Raw genomic sequence first — 18126 nt, forward strand, 5'->3', positions numbered from 1 at the left:
CATTTAGAGCTCCAAACTCTTAAATTTCTGTGTCAAGAGTTTCTCAACCCGGATACTATTGACTGGTTTGTTCTTTGTCTTGTGGGACTGATTATCCTATGTACTGGATGTCTGGCAGGATCTTTGGCTGTCCCACTGGATGTCAGCCTTGTTTCCCCTCCCCAAAAGTTGTAACAAATCAGAATGTCTCCAGACATAATTTGCTCTCAGTTGAGGTTACTGACTTGAAATTATTTGAATTGTTTCTCTTGAATTCAACATTTACCAAGCATTTCGCTTTAATTGTTCAAAGTACATTTAAATATGTTTATACATACAGGCAGGACGTGTGTCCAATACACTGGCGCCCTCTAAGTTTATTTTTTTATTTATTTTTTTTTTTTTTTATAGAGGCGTGCTTTATTTATTTGTTTGTTTGTTTGTTTTGTTTATACATGCACTGGGTACAGTCAGAAGCGCGGGAGGGTGAGAGAATTCACCAGAGCCAGAGCGGGAAGCAGAGCAGGCAGAAGGACCGAAGGACACTGCTGAGGGGAGCAGCGGGCGGCAGGAGAGGTCTGCGCGCCATGTGGGACCCTCCTTCGGTGGCCGGGGAGCAGCCGGGGATCGAACCGGCGCTGCGGAGGCCGCGCGCAGCTTCGCAACCCAGCGCTCAACCGCTGCGCCACCGGGGAGGCCCGCCCTCTAAGTTTAAAAGATCTAAGTTGCTTCCTGAGTTTAGTTAAAAATCTGTTAAAACTCCCTAAGTAGGGCCTCCCTGGTGGCTCAAGGGGTTAAGCACCACACTATGAAGCTATCCCCAGCCTCTGTAGCATGAGTTCGATCCCCGGCCTGCCAGGGAGCAACCCACATGGTGCAGCAGACCTCTCCTGACTCGACCAGTGCTCCCCTCTGCAGTGTATTTCATTCAGTCTGCCTGTTCTGTTCCCCACTCTGTCTCTGGTGAATCCTCTCACCCCCCCCCCATTTCTGGCCTGTACCCCAGCTCTTGTATGCATAAATAAATCTTTAAAAAAAATATATAAGTAGGATCATAAGAAATGGTCTCTTTGTAGATAAAATATGATGAAATATCAGCATTTCCCTACCTAATATAAGAGATACAGCGCTGACAAAAAAAAAAAAAGATGTAAGGAAAATGTAAATGTTGTAAATGTAGCCTAATGTTACTGTAACCTTGACTTTTAAGTGCATTCTGGACAATCTGGTTTCAGCTGACGAGGATTGGGGTCATGTATTAGAAATGCAATTGTGTAGCTAGTCCTTACATTTAATTTAAAAGATGTGCTTGTTTGTGCTTGAGGTGAGGGTTGATGGGTATCCTAGGCAGGGGTTGCTAAAGCTGTTCATAGAGAGATGGAGGTGGAAATAAAATCTAACTGTAAAAATTATGTGTTAATATATTCAGTGTTGATGGTAATCTTCTCATTTTAAAAGATCTGATAGTCCTGGTCAGCGGGGGTCAGGTCACTGGGCTGTTTCTTGCTTTGGCTACTTCACAGTGGGAAGAGAATCCTATGTGGAAATACCTTTTTGAGAAATGAATTCAGGATGAAGAATGAAGAGCACTTTCTTGCACAAATAAATACAGATTTAAAACACTGCAGTTGCTGTCACTTTTCTGCCTTCACATGTCCTCCCCCCATAGTAAGAAACTATGACACAATGACTCACTGAATGAAAAATACCTCAAACTTTGTCTTGTAAATCCTGTTCTTCTTTAAGCTTATTATAAGAGCTGTAAACAAATAAAATCTCCTCTCTCTCATGTTCTGTACCTTCCAGCCAAAGTGCTAATGAACAGGGAAACAGTCAGAACTCTGGCAATAGAAGTAAGCAGCAGCCAGAGGGTTGAACAGTAACTCAGGAGCTCCCTAATCAGCTTCTGACCACTCAGGAGTCAGTAATATTGTGCATTTCATAGTTTCTGTTCTGCAGTCGTACCCGGAAACTATTAGCGTGGATGGAGGTTTTGTAAATCAGATGAACAAGGGGAAAGAGTCTGGGGGAGTGCTCAGTACATCAGATACGCCACTTTCCCTAATTCCTGGGATTTCTAGAAAACTCCATGTGTGTAATATACACAGAAGAGATATTCTGTGCTTGATGTTGGTCCAGGACAAGGTTAACTTTCTGCACACTAATTTTAATTCATTATATATGCCTTTTTTTCCCAGCACAAATGGACCCCCGAGGCCTATCTCCCAGACAAAGTAAAAGTGACAGTGATGATGATGACCTGCCAAATGTGACCTTAGATAGCGTTAATGAAACTGGATCTACGGCCCTTTCCATAGCCAGAGCAGTCCAAGAGTAAGTATCATGTTCTCAGGATGAAATAAGAATTGCCAAGGTGTTCAGTGGATAATGGAAACAGCTGCTTCTCCTGTTCCCCAGACATATGGTTCTGCCTCTGAACTGGCTCATGGGTAGCATCTTTCCATTCAGCTTCCTGCTTTGGGAGGAGACTAGGGGGATGCCTAGGGTGTTTGCCATAGTAACAATGTGTATTTTGATAAAAAATAAGACTTATATGCATCATTTTAGTGCCCCTCCCCCTTCTCTTTTAACTCTGGAACAAAAAAAAAGTGTTCTTTTTGAATGTCACTATCTAGTTATCATTGTTGTTATTCATGTGCAGTAGTCTGGAGAAAAATATATGGCAAGTATTATTACTTTGTTTTGATAGGCTATTACACAAGAACTTTTTTGAAATTCTGAAGTTGAAAGACAATATGGTACTAGCACTTTGAAAAATCAGAAACATATAATTTTTAAAGAAATCTCCTCCAATTACAGCCCTTTCTTATTTAAAAAACAAACAAACAAACAAACAAAAACCAAACTGCTTTTCCATCATTCTCAGTTCTGTATCTAGAGTTGAACCTGTGGCTAACTCATGTGTATTTCTTCCCTGTCATAGTTTTTACCAATATAATCTGGAAGAGAAGTATTTAAATAGCCACTGTTACTACTGCAAGCTAATTAACAGTTTGCTTATAATTATCTTTGCTACTTCCCATAGGAGGTAATTCTTTTCCCCAAATATTGACTTAGTACCTATACTGTTTTCATGCATTAGGCCCTGAAGTTAAAACAAAAAACTACTATAGTACTTTAGAATTTAAATTGTGAGTGTATAAATGAATAATATATATTATATACATAATATGTTTTTAATTATATGTACATACAAATATTTATGTTAGAGGAAACAGGATATAGTGAATCTAAAATGAAATTTGAAGTTGGAAAGATTTAAATTCAAATTCATCTTCAAACTCTTTATAACTTTGTGGCTTACGACAAGTTTTTAACCACTTGAAGTCATTCTGTAGTAAGAAAATTAGAATACTTTATGGGATTATTGTGAACTTGCAATATAGCAACAAGGTATATAAAAAGCTAGTCACAAAGTTATGGCACATTGAAGGCTTCAATTAATGATGGACTTAGTACTATAATAGTGGTAGTGGTTATAATTACAGTGTTGTAATGTAAGTAATATAAGTATATAACAAGTTGGAAATACAAATGTTGCAAGTGTCATTATTCTAATTGTACAAAGATGCCAAGGCTCAGAAGTTACATGATGTCTCCAAAGTCATATCATAAATGGTAACAAGGCGAAGTTTAGGACTACTAACTCCAGAGTCATATTTCTGTTTAAGAGAGTTTGTAATGGCTGTTATCAATAATATTCTTCCACTGGAACCCTTACAAAAATATTTTTTCTCATTTATGCCAAGAACTGGTTGTAGTGACAGTTTCTTCAAAGCAAGTGTTGACTTGAACGAGCATAGACACTGAATCAAGGGGTTGCTGATTTTATTTAAATTGTTGGCAGGCTGAGTCACCTGACTGCTGATTTGGTGATTATATAGTGACCATTGATTTTATTTGCATCATTTTCTAGCATTACTGTAGTACATTGCGTGTGTGTGTGTGTGTGTGTGTATTTTAATTCGGACTATAAAGTTTGAAACTATATTACTGAAGTTTAAATTATGCCTCTTATACCATTTGGGGCTTATATAGTAAGTAATGTTTTTAACTTCTGAAACATAACCATATTTGTGCTTTTACTATCATGTGCTTATAATACAGTTGTATAGTTTAATGTGAAACTTTTAATAGCCTCAGAAACTGGAGCTTCATTTTCAACATGAGTGCGCTGATTTGCTTTGTGAGAGCATTGCCAGATCACAGTATTTTCTGGAAGTATGGATGTGCTTATTTTTATTACTATTGCAAAAGTTGCATGTGTATCTGGGGAGATACAATTTCATTATTCATGTAAGTGTTTTCATTAAATTATTAGTAAAAAATACTGTGCTGTCACCTGGGAATCCCTAGAATGCCAGGACCTATCAATAGTTAATTAACCATCATTTAAGATGGAGTATGTGTGCAAACACTAGGAAGTGCTAAAATATTGTTAGGTGAAGTAAAAGGAATGATTTGTAGAGAACTCTTAGGTGTATTTCAAAACTTACAATGATATTTTAAGGAAAAAATTTTTGGAACAAATATATTTCTTGTTAGAGAATTTCTTGTTAGAGAATTCAAAATATATTTCTTGTTAGAGAATTCAAAAAAATCTGTACATAGGCTCACCCAAAGTTAACTTTCATTGTGTACAATTATGAACATGTCTTTCTGTTCTTAGTTTCTCCTTGAGGCTTTATTATCTATCACAGTTTCACCATTATTTCTCTCATTTTTCTGTTTGTCTTTGGATCTTGATGCCTCATGTTTACTTAAAAACTCTCCTCAAAAAATCCATTATGGTGAAATTAGTAAATAGAACGTTAAATACTATAAAAGTAAATTCTCAACTTAGTTACTCATGTAAAAGATAGAGGGTTTCAAAAGAAATCTGTTGATCACCCTCTTTTCTGTACTTGTTTAACTTTCCTAAGAGAGAGGTTGGAATGGATGTCTGCAGGCAGAGGGACAATGAATTCAGAAAATTATGTATAATAGATGCAACATATTTAAAAAGCCCTGGGAACCAGTATCAGTACACATTTGTCTTTCCAACTAAAGATAGAAAGAACCATGGTCTCGGTTCAAATGCTCAACTCATTTCATTGGCCAGTGGATTTTCAGAAGGGGGGAGATGAGAAAGGGAGAGATGTTAAGGAAGATTGACATTACAGAGGGCTGAAATTGTCTTTTCCTAGGCCAGCTCTTAAAACAAGATGCTAACCCATGGGGTAAATATCTCCAACTGGAGCTCTTGTCTCCTTTCCCATTCAAATTTATAACCTTACCTCATGCAATAACCATTGTAGTTTGAATTTTTAATTTGCTTGCTTACTCATTGACATTAATATACTTACATAGCATAAATATGCTAACAAATATCCCCCACATATCTAGTATTATGCATTTCACTAGTTTTTAAAATAAAATTGTATCATAGATTTAAAAATGTTTCCACAACCCAAATGCCCAAAGATAGATGACTGGATCAAGAAGATGTGGTACATATGCACAATGGAATATTACTCAGCAATCAAAAAAGATAAACACATGCAATTTGCAGCAACATGGATGGCACTGGAAGGGATCATGCTCAGTGAAATAAGCCAGAAAGAAAAAGAAAAATACTGGATGGTCTCACTCATAGCAGGAATCTAGAAAACCTAAATAAGGGACCAGGAAAAAGAATAACTATAAGAAAGAAAAAATCAAAATCAACAAACAACTATAAACCAGAGACACTCTATGGGCGGGGAGGGCAGGGAAAGGAAGGATTGGGGTCAAAATAAGGGGGTTGCAATTGTATGGGGAATATAAAAATAAAAAATAAATAAATAAAAATGTTTCCATTGATTTAACTTGTAACTACTGTCAGCCAAAATTGCACCTTTCCCCACCCCAAATATTCCTCTTAAAATTTAAAAGAACCTTGATTGCTAGAACTGCAGCCTGAGGTCACCATGATTTGTTTTTCTCTTCCACTTTCTGTGATATCCCCCTAATGCTAGCTCTCTCCTCCACTCTTTTTTTTTTTTTTTTTTGACTTTTGAATAAATTTTTTTTTTTATTTATTTTTTTTTTTTAAATATTAAATTTTATTTTTATATTCCCCCATACAATTGCAAACGCCCCATTCTGACCCCAATCCTTCCCCTCCCGCCCCCCACCCCCCAAAAAGTGTCTCTGGTTCATAGTTTTTTTGTTGATTTTGATTTTCACTTTCTTATATTCATTTTCCTGGTCCCTTATTTAAGTTTTCTAGATTCCTGCTATGAGTGAGACCATCCGGTATTTTTCTTTTTCTTTTTGGCTTATTTCGCTGAGCATGATCCCTTCCAGTGCCATCCATGTTGCTGCAAATTGCATGTGTTTATCTTTTTTGAATGCTGAGTAATATTCCATGGTATATATGTACCACATCTTCTTGATCCAGTCATCTATTTACCTCAGAAACCTTACTTTGTTTATTAATGTCTACTAGTTCTTATAACTATTTTATTTTGTCATATTGTCTGCTGTGTAAATATCCAGTATTCGTCATTCTGACTGCTTTGCTACCCAGAATTCCCTAGAAACTACATTTTGCTGTAAATGTTAGCATTTTCTTTCCTCATGGCAGAACCGTATTCCATAGTGTGGATGGACCACATCTTCTTGATATAATCTTCTATCAGTGGGCATTTCGGTTGCTTCCACATCTTAACTGTTGTAAACAGGCAGCGGTAAAACATTGTAGAACATAATACTTTTTTGAATTGCTGGTTTCACATACTTTGGGTAGATGCCCACGGATGGGATGGCTGGGTCGTGTGGCATTTCGATTTTTAACTTTTGAAGATAAATCCAAATCACTTCCCATATGGCTGCACCAGTTTACATTCCCACCAACAGTGTAATAAGCTCTCTCTTTTTCAGCATCTTCTGTGCAACTTGTTAAAGATCTTTTTTAATAGGTGAGATGAGATTCTGTCACAGTTTTAAACAGCATCTTTCTTATTGAAAGCAATAACAAGCGTTTTTTCATGTATCTTTTGGGCTTCTGGATTTCCTCTTTAGTGAACTGTCTGCTCAGATCTACTGCTCATTTATTAAATGTTTTGTTACTTTTTCTACTGTTGTGTTGTATAGGTATTTATAGATATCTTCACTGTTAACCCCTTGTAATGTATAATAAATTTTCCTGCTGGTAGGATCTTTTTAATCTACTTATATTTTCTTTCACTGTGTAAAAGTTATTTTTTTAATTTGAGGTAATCACAATTGTTTGTTTTTGTTTTTTATTTTGCTTGCTGTGGGGATCCATTCCCCAAAAACCATCTTTACCATGGGTATCATGGAATACTTTGCCAGTGTTTTATTCTGTGTATTTTAGCATTGCAGTTCTTACATTCAAATCTTTCCTCCATTTGGTATTTATTTTTATGCATGGAGTTAGAGATTTATCCAACTTTATTCTTTTACTTATGGCTGTCCAGTTTTCCCAGCACCATTTATTAATAAGACTTGCCATTCTGCTTTGTATGGTTGTAGCTGCTTTATCGTAAATTGAATTTTGATATGTTTGCGGACGTATTTCCCGCCTTTCATTTCTATCCCATTGATACAGGTGTCTTTTTTTGGCAATACTATATTATTTTTAGTGCTATTGATTTGTGTGTAAAGTCAGGTAACATGATGCCTCTGTTTCTCTCCTTTTTCTTACTCTTACAATTTGAGGCCGTTAAAGTTTCTATAGGTTTATATAGTGAGGCTACTGAATTGTGCTTAAACCAATCATTTCGACCATTTTCCTTCATTCACTTGATTCTCATTTGTCAGCTCAGCATCAGTGAATTCCAAGTCTGAATTCACTGACCACAGAGAGGCCCATTGACAGGCTCTGCCCTTTTATTATTTTAACCTTAGAGGTTCTGTCTGAGTCAGAAGCCATGTGTTGAGTAATTCTGACAAAGCCAACTTCCAGCAATTCATAGAACATCTGTTTTGTTTTGGTCGATTTTTCCCCTCAATGATATAATAGGGTCATTACCCTAAACAACTTGACAAACATAATTATGAAATAAGTGTTTGGAAAAAACAAGTACAAGTGCATGATTAGAGCAAATTATTACAATTAACTCTACCCCTAGGCAAAACAATGATATTTTTTAAATAGGTAAAGTTAGGCTCTGTTACCCACAGCCTCTAATTTCTGTACCCCTTTTTCTTCTTTTTCTCTAATGCCAGACATTCATAATCCTCATTTGTTTATGGCAATAGAATAATCAACTTCCTCCAAATTAGAGTGTAAATGAATAATAATACCTGAAGGAGAGCCCTCCCTAGAGAAATTTTTACTTAACCTGGAATAAACTTTAAAAGAATGGGGACCCAGCTATAACACTTGCTGTGGGAAAGGATAGTGTAGGGGGACCAGGCAAAGATAGTACTTTGGACCTGAGTTTCTCAGCATTAGTCCTTGCAGAGCTGGGGAATGCATGTTACCGTTGAACTCAACCATAACTGAGCAGCCTGCTCTCTCACTTTGATTATAACTCTGAGAGGGAACAAATGCAAGATAAAATTAGTAACATTTTGATTTGACTCATCTCCCTGATTTTTGCACCTGAGAAAAGGGTATTTTTAATTTGTTCATTGTCATTTCCATTTAAACTAATTAAAAAACTTCACTTCTGTCTTTGTCTTTTTATTACATTGCTCAGATGAAGTGCCCCCCCCCAAAGAAATGTAATTTGTGAATTTCTAGAAGTGAAGAGCCTTATTTTAGTATGTTTTCACTTAAATGCTCTTGAAAAGAATAGATGTGTTAGCAAGTTAGAGAGCCTCTTGATTCCTTCAATTTCTTCTGTTGCTAGATCAAACTTCATAGTTCTTGATTTAGAAAACTGCATTTAAAGATCATTGAGATGGGCCTCCTTGGTGGTGCAAGGGTTAAGATGCAACCTATGAAGCTATCCACAGCCACTGCAGCATGAATTTGATACCCGGCCAGGGAGCTACCCATGTGGCGCAGCAGACCTCTCCTAACTTGCCTGCTGTTCCCCTCTGCAGTGTATTTCTGTCAATCTGCCTGTTCTGTTTCCCACTCTGTCTCTGATGAATCCTCTCACCCCCCACACCTCTGGCCTGTCTTCCAGTTCTTGTATGCATAAGTAAATAAATCTTCAAAAAAATAAAAGATCATTGAGGTCAGGAATCTTAGGCTTGGGTTTCTGAGTCTTTATTTTTCTTATTCTAAACTTCTTGAATACACTCCTGTTTCTCTTAATCGCATGTATGATTGCATTAGTGTCTTTAAAATTACCATAAAGAGCAGTACTACAGATCAGGAAAAAAGGAAAAGAACTATTACTAAGAGCTTATTTCTTATGGCAGTATATGGAAACACATATAGCTTTCACTTAATATGCCATATGATCATGTTTTTATCCTACAGAGAAAGAAATGAGGTCCTGAGGAATTTATTCTATACCTAGAGTTCCTATAGCGGGTAATTTGCAGAACTCATATTCCAGTCCATCTTTCTTCATGATAAAGTCACAGTTCTTTAGGAAAGCAGTTCCCACTTCTAAGTTGTGGCTTTAAAATCTCTAAACCATAACCATCAAGAATTGCAAGGTTTTTTTTGAGTCTTGAATTTTTATGAGACTATAACTCTAACTGTAATGAAGCATTTCATATTTTTTCATCTTTGAACTTACTGTTTCTTAAAATATAATCTGACATAGGAGAAAATCAATCAAATGCTTTCTCAGAAATTTTTTAAAAGGTATTCCACTTCTGTAAATCACAATGGATTAGTTTTCTGACATTTGAAATACAAGCTTTATTTTAAATTTAAGGAAACATTGAAAATAAACATGTCTGGCAAATTATATCAACCACTGAAAACAATTTGGGATGCTCTAACATTAATTCTTAGTTCAAAGTAATGATATTCATAGAACTCATTTTGGTGTGGACCAGTATGAAGTTACTCAAATCCAATACTTTATATAAGCTTCACTGTCAATCCTTCCTAAAATTCAGTGATTATGATTCAATCTTGTAATGTGACGCAGATCTTCTATATAATACTCATGTTAGTTTTTCAAATATAAAACATATATGCCAGTAAGGAAATCATACAAACTCTTAGGGGTTATCCTGAAGGGCTTGAATAAAAGGCTCTCTGCAGATAAAGGCATTCATTGTAGATAGCACACGTGCACACAAAAACACTCTATCATAGATAGACACCTATAGTTTTCTTATGTTACATAGCAAATTGTCACTATTATTTAAAAAAATTTTGATTTCTGAAAAAAACATGTGGTTTCAAGTGTGTTTCGGTAAAAATATACTTGCTGACTTCCCCAAGCACCAAAAGTGAGCATACCTTTTAGAATTGCTTTATCTCAATCTATAAAAGAAAAGGCTTGTCCAAAGTTTGAAATGATACCATGTCATCTTATTTTGCATCCCATGACTGAACGAATTGACAATATTTGCGTCATGCCTCTTCCTTCATCTCCTGATTGAAATCTACCCACCTGAATTGATTGTGCTTGGAAAATTCAGAGAATTTTCAGTATGTCAAATGATTTCAGTTTTTCCTATTAGATCTGTCCTGGGTTCTTATCTCATTAAAATAAGCTTTATTTTTATTTAATAAGGGGGATCATGTTTTGGACACCTTCAAATCCCCACTCCATATTTTACCAAAGAGACAGGTTTGATTCAGCCTTTTAGGTAGAAAACTAGTCCTCTTGGAAGCTGTGGGGACAGCTGATGGGTGATCTGAGAGACTTCAATCTCTTGCTGGGGAAGATCAACACTTTTAGGTTGCTCTGTTTTGAAGGAGATCAGAAAGAGCTACTGACCTACTGTGAATGAACCACAAATAAAGACTATAGTGTATGCTCAGACTTTATCAACCAAATAGTCTTCCAAGCCTAAGAGAAAGAAATTAAAATAGTGTTTACTAAATATCTAACTCAGCCCTCAAGTATTTAATAGCAAGATGGAGACTGTATACCCATACACAGTCCCTCTGTCTGCTTTGCTGGGACACCTTAGGTTTCTTTTTCAGTTAATAAAAGGGTAATGAGGGCCTCTCCTGGTGGCGCAGTGGTTGAGCGCTGGGTTGCGAGGCTGCCCGTAGCCTCTGCAGTGCCAGTTTGATCCCTGGTCACCGGCGAGGGTCCCACAAAAAAAAAGGGGAGGGGGTAATGAAATTTGCACAATGATTTGAAATTTGAATGATTTTGTGAATTATCAAACTGAGTCATTTAATCATTCAGTGAATAATTCATTCATTTATTCAGCTCTGTGTTACATGCTGGGAATACTGATAAATGATTCATGTTACCTGACCATGAGGAGCTCAGAGTCAAAATACATAAGCTGGATAAGAGCAGGAAAAACTGCAGTGAGAGAATAGATGGGGATGTGTGACCCAGGGTCAAGCAGATAAAACACTGGCATGTAGTCAGGGTCATCATTTCCTGATGTCTGGTGTATACGTGGATGTGAAGGAGAGGTGAGAGATGGAGCTACTTGGAGAAGTAGGCAGGGAACCTGATCGGGAACAATGAAATGACCTTGTGAACAATGGGGAAGCTCTGAGGGTTGTAAATGGGAGAGACATGATCAACTGTGTTTCACAGTATCAGTCTCAAGGAAGATGGGTATGGCTGCGCAGGTTAAGCACTGTACAAACACAAGGATGTGTACACACACTTAGCTGCTGTGTATATATGAGTGTGTGTGGGGTAGGAGAGAAAGAGAGAGGGAGAGAGAGAGAGAGACAGACAGACAGACAGACAGACAGACAGACACTCCCCTTATGTTGAACTACACATAACACGCCCCCGCTTTCCCTCTGTCTCTCCAGTGTTAGCCCAGTACCTGGCAGGCAATTTTTAGAACATTAGCTTTGAACAAAATAGACAAAGTCACTGATCTCATCCCGCTTATATTTAAGAGGAAGTGGTGGAGAAAGACAGTAAGCACATAGTATTTCTGAAGAAGGTAGTGCAGTAGATAGAAGAGAAGTAGGATATGGGTGCTAGACCGAGCGGAAGTGGTAAACAGAGTTTGCTATTTCATGTAAGGTATTCAGGGAAAATAATTCATAAGGTTGTCTTAAGGGAGACAGGAATTAGTACGAGGTCAAGTCCCAAGGATATCTAAAGGGATAACAATTCCATGCAGAGGGAATAACAAGTCCAGAAAACCTGAGACAAGATCGTGCTGGAATGAATACACGAACAAACTCACTGGCCAAGAAAAGAACACTGTTAGGATTCCTGGCTGTTACACAGAAATTCCAAGATGACTTCCATAGATGCTGACCCATCATGTCCCTAGAGAGACAGTCAGGGTTGACTCTCTGCTACTGTAAACAGTCTCTTTTTCTAAGGGAACCCACAGACAGGTCTTTAATTAAAACAAAAATCAAAAACCGACAAAAGCAAAAAAAAAAAAAAAAACACAAAGAAATTTTTTTTTTTCTTTCCAAATGTTGTTTGTTTTCTTCTTTATGGCATGGGTTCTTGAAATCTAGTAGTGGATCCCCTACTAGTCTTCCAGCAGCCACTGAGTACTTTCATCCATAAAAATGCAACTATAGTTCTAGGTAAGAACTTATTCTCAGAATATTTGATCATAAAAAATAAAAGATATATATGAAAGCTGCTGTACAGATGTTGCTGTCTTGAGAGTGATTAATCTCTCTCCTCTGTGTTGAGCATTTTATACCCTGTGCATAATGCAAAACAATCTATTTGACCTTTCCTGCTCCCCCCCCCAGCTGAATTAAATGTCTTCTGATATATTATTGATATATATGGACTATGTTTTCTGAGTTTCCTAACCACTTGGTATTATTGGGATAGCTGAGTGCTGACTTATTTTTAAAATGGCATGTGTCAGTTTGATGTGAATATTGCTTTTTGGTGACTAGTTTAAAAATAGATAGAAATCATACTATTTAAAACTAAATATTTTGATTTTAGTTTTTTAGTAAGGGATTCCAAAATTTTATCATGAATGAGCCTGAAAATGACATCATTTTAAATGTGAAGGTATTGCATGTGGCACTACAGAATACTCCAGACTGATGATAAATATTTGCTTTTGCTTTTAATTGCTTGGCATGCTTTTCCATGTGAAGACTTCACAGGGCTTTTTTTCTTGCTATATGTTTACCTGTACTCACATTGCAAATTTATGTACACCATTTATATATTTCATATATATTCTTAATGGATGTAACTACTGAGTATAGGTACTCATTTCTCATGCATTTTTGATGTGTGTTGACATAGATACTCAGTGATAATGTTGAAATATTAATAAGTTTCAACACAAGTTCCCAGAACTATTTATCACATTTCATTTATTAATATAGTCAAAGAGAGTATACATGATAGAAAACCACACTGTAACGTATTTGAAATTAACTCAATTCACCAGGATGTAATCTCTTCTGTTTTCGTTCAAGTGCTCTAGAAACTCTTCTTATTTATGAGTTATGACCATAATTTTCCTTTTCTTTATAGCACTTTCCCACGCACATGAACCTCATTGAATACATTCTTACATGCATCAAATGAAAGAAAAAAAGTTAAAGGATCCATTTTCATGAAGAACCTGCTGCTATATAGAAAAATCTGATCTAGATAGAAAGAGAGAGCTTATGAAAGAGTGAATCTTACCCACTTGTTGTTTTTCCATGCTTTTTTGCTATTTTCATAATCACATAGCAGAGGGTGGCCATCCACTTAAAATCAAATATATCAGGCATGACAGCTTATCCTAAGAATGAAATCCCACACCATGTGCAGTTAACATAGAAAAATATGCAGCAGGTTTTGAGGATACTTCTGATAAATCTTCTGTAAAAATTATTAGTATGAGGAAAATAATTACAAACTTTATAAAATAAAGTTAATTCTGTCAAGTGTAGTTCAAAATTACTTGCTACAGGGCCTCCCTGGTGGTGCAGGGGGTTAAGCACCGCACTATGAAGTAGTCCGCAGCCTCTGCAGCACGAGTTCAATCCCTGGCCTGCCAGGGAGCAACCCACATGGTGCAGCAGACCTCTCCTGTCTTGCCCACTGCTCCCCTCAGGAGTGTATTTCAGTCAGTCTGCCTGTTCTGTTCCCCACTCTGTCTCTGGTGAATCCTTTCACCCCTTGCATCTCTGGCTTATTCCCCAGCTCTTATATGCATAAATAAATAAATCTTAAATAAATAAAATGAAATTACTTGTTACATCATTAGCGATATTTTCTTAGCTAAAATGATAATTGTATCTACCTAATTTTTAATGTTTGGAAGAATCAAGTAGTATTTTTAGGTAGAATCTGCATCTTTGTAAGTAATTTGAATAATGTCTTGCTGTCTCTGTACCCACCTGTCTGTATGGCCTTCCAAATATGTGCTAGTTTATTTTTGGGTGCAATAACAGTAAACCTTACTAGACAACTCAAACATGGGGTGATTTTTCTGGCATAGTGAGGAGTATGCGACAAACAGTGCAAGCCAGAGGAGGTACCCAGAATTTTTTTTAGATTTCTTCTCTCTTCCCAATTTGTGTTCTTCACTTGTATCTTCCTTCTGAATGGTTGCACAAAGTGTACTGCATATCCAGGTATTCTGGTCTTATTCCATCCAGAATGGAAGCTAACAAATTCACAGAGAACATTCCAGGCAACCATGTTATGTTTACAAGTTTCCCCAAGAGCCTCACCCTGTGACTCCTGCTTCTAGCCCATTGACCAGAAATGCTTTACATGGTCACAATGATTGGACTGTGGCTTAGAGAAAGAAAAATATGCTTGTTGACTGGCTCAGTTAACCAGTAATATCTGCCACCAAACTTAAAGTTTAATAATGAAAAAAATGTAGTATCATCCCAAATTCACTATTAAGTTTTTGGTTTTCAGTTGTCACCTGTTGCCACTGTAATGCTGTATAGGCTACCACTCCCCACCTGAGTGCCATTCCACCGTAAGACACTTCTTCCATGTTGGGACTGGGCCCCACAGCCATGGGCAGCCCTGTTCATGTCTCTCTAAAACTGACAGACAAGCCAGGGCTGTATTTTTTAGCACAAGGTGGGACATATGAGTACAGTCCCAGTGCGAACACATAAAGCCTTTGCTCATGTACATGACTCATCTGCCTGCTATTGACCAAGGCAAGTCTATATCTAAGGTCCAGGGGGATCTTTAGGAAAGGGATGACTAATTTGCTGATATTTTGGGAAAAAGAGGCAGTTGTTTATAGAAGCAATTGAAATGAACTATTTTTAAAGTAATTAAGCCTATTTTTAAAAACCTAATTTTAGCTGATTTTAGTAATGTTCTCCTATAAAATCTCTAGATGGTTGGTACATGTCCACAATTCTTCTTAGATTAATGGTGCTTTAAAAAAAATAGCAAATATATTTGGTATGTCTTGATATCTGGACTTATCTCCAAGATTGGTTTTTCTCAAAAATATTTTATTTTGCCATGTAAAATAGAGTGATCTTAGTAAAATATAGAATTTAACAAGAGGCTAATTTTAGCTGAATAAGAAAAATAAGTGAAATGTACTTTGAAATTACTGTAGGGTTTCATAAATCTTGCCACATACATCTTTAGAAGTTCAAAGATTAAACTGGTGTTCTACCATTCTGCCTGTTTTAAAAAAAGATTGCATGGTAAGTTATTAGTCATTAGAATGAGTAACAGGTTGATTATGTGTCCAAAAAAATCAGGAAGAATATATCGGAAGCTATTGAAGTAGTTCAGACTTGAGCAAATCTGGACCTGAGCCAAGGTTCTAGTGGTGATTTTCAAACTTTCAGTAACAATAACCCTAATTGGTGTATATTTATCTGTTTTCATTTCTGTATCTCACAATGTTCCTTAATATAGCAATGACTGTATGAGTGATCTCTTTACAGACGAGGAGAGTAAGGCGCAGGAAAATTAAGAGACTTAGCTGGCATCCTGTGACTAATAAGGAGTGGTGCCTTATCAGATATAATTTCCCACCAAATGTTACAAGTGCTTTTTTCATATCTATATTGAAGGAAAGGATTTATAATTTATATTTTAAAGGTATAATTGATGGTTTCAGGGATAACTAGATTCTAAAAGATAAGATAGAAGAAGAAAGAATTTCCATATCTTTATATTGAATAATGGAATTGAGAAGAGTGGATAGAAGAGATTGAAACAGTGATGAAATGCCTAAATGTACTATTGGTATTTGAAGATTCAGAACTGGAACAGATTGGAGAAGACAGGAAATACAGAATAGGGCTTGTTGACATAAGATGATCATTGAGGTTTATTATTTTTTGAGGTATAATTTATAACAATAAGACACATTTATTTTAAGGGTACAGTTCTAAGGGTTGAACAATTGTTTGAATGTGTATAGCTGCCACTCAAATTAAGATGCACAATATTGCTATCACCCAGAAGCTTGCTTCATGACACCTTGTTAAAGTCACTGCCTCCTCCCGACTCCCAAACCATCACTTTCACTGAGTTCTAGATTTTCATTGATGAAATTGTAGGCTATGTATATTGTTTCACTCAGTGTTTTTGAGATTATTGCATGCTGTTGCATTGCTAAGTTGCATACATTTGTGTGAATATAACATAATTTAGCCATTCACTTCTTGGTGAATATTTGAGTTATTTCCTGTTCGAGTTATTTCCTACTATTATAAAGTAGCTCTTTAAACAGAAGTGTACAATTCTTCTGGGGACATGTTTTCATTTCTCTTAGGTAAATACCTGAGAGAAGAATTGCTGAGCCAGATGTGTATTTATTTTTATAAGAAACTCCCCAAACAGGTTTCCAAAGTAAGTGTATCCCTTCACATTTCCACCAGCAGTGTACAGGAGTTCCAGTTGCTCTGTGTCTTCAGCTACTTTTGGTAGTCATAGTCTTTTTGTTTTTAAGGCATACTGATGATGTTTGACTTCAAAATAGAATTTACTAAATTCTTCACGGTGAATAACAAGATGCCAAGGACGAAGGTTTGGAGAAAGACCTGCAGTAAGGAGAGCAAGGGAGAAAGGAGTAATCAAAGAGACAAGGGGCCAATAGATGTATCAAGAAATGGGAAATGAGTGATTTTCCACAAGAGCCTGTCTCTGAGATTCCAGGAGATTCAAAAAATGAGAAGTCTACTTAGTTAGCAAAAAAATGAACTAGAATCAGTACAGATTTAGTTGAGTTGTAAAAAGGATGTTAAACTTGTATGAGTGATCTCTTTACAGGTGAGGAGAGAAAGACTCAGGAAAATTAAGAGACTTAGCTGGCATCCTGTGACTAATAAGGAGTGATACAGAATAAGAGGAAGGAATCACGAGGATTGAGAACACCAGATCTTGAGAAAACGAACATTGAAACATGCATGTGAGGAAGGTGAGAAACGTTAGATGACAGCCAGAGTATGTCTAGGCTAGAGGGATACCCAGAGTATAGAGTTTGAGGCAGTTATAAAACAAAATTGCTTCTGGAACTAAAACCTTTAATTCCAGCATTTTTTGTCTCCCCATTCTGTATATATACATATATATTTATATTTAAACCTGCTTATTTGATAATTATCTGGATAAAAATGTGCAGATAGAAATTATGGTGTTTTTTATACATTCAAAATATACTTTGTAAAAGACCCAGTATATACAAGAGCCTTTTTTTTTTTTTTAAATCTCCTCTCCATTTCCATCCTAGGAAAATCATTTATATATTGTCTTATCCACACAAACTTTGACATTTTCCTTCTTTCATTTGATCTGTTACCTTCAAACATGAATTAAGTATTTGAAAACTTTAAACCAAGAACATAGGCTTGGGCTTGGTTCATTCCAGTGGGTAAGCAAGCAGGTTTTTTTTTTTAGGAATAACCTTGTCATGTATAACTCTAACCTTCCTATCTCTTATCATTTAGAGATACAAAGGTCTCTTAAGTACTTTCCAGATTTCTGTACTTGTAAAGTGCCCCAAAGCTACAGAGGTACTTCTTTGTTTTGCACAGAACTAAATTTGTAAAATCAAAATTTAAGGTAAACATTAGAGGTTCTTCCAGATACTCCTACTACATTGCTTTGAGTTTCTGCATCTTTCCACATCTTGACA

The 18126-nt window shown here is 36.4% G+C and overlaps 1 protein-coding gene across 6 annotated transcripts in view; it reads left to right on the top strand.

Moving 5' to 3' along the window:
- The window catches only part of KLF12 (KLF transcription factor 12), a 416573-nt gene that overhangs the window by 299819 nt on the left and 98628 nt on the right, over positions 1 to 18126 (top strand). For all 6 annotated transcript variants that reach the window (XM_037528938.2, XM_054701633.1, XM_054701631.1 and 3 more), the window contains one exon: positions 2178 to 2313. In XM_037528938.2, the coding sequence (XP_037384835.1) occupies positions 2178 to 2313 (136 nt within the window). The remainder of the gene's footprint in view (positions 1 to 2177; positions 2314 to 18126) is intronic.

Source organism: Talpa occidentalis, unplaced genomic scaffold (assembly GCF_014898055.3).
Source record: "Talpa occidentalis isolate TD23 unplaced genomic scaffold, MPIMG_talOcc4v2.1 talOcc4.5, whole genome shotgun sequence".
Taxonomy (NCBI): Eukaryota; Metazoa; Chordata; class Mammalia; order Eulipotyphla; family Talpidae; genus Talpa; species Talpa occidentalis.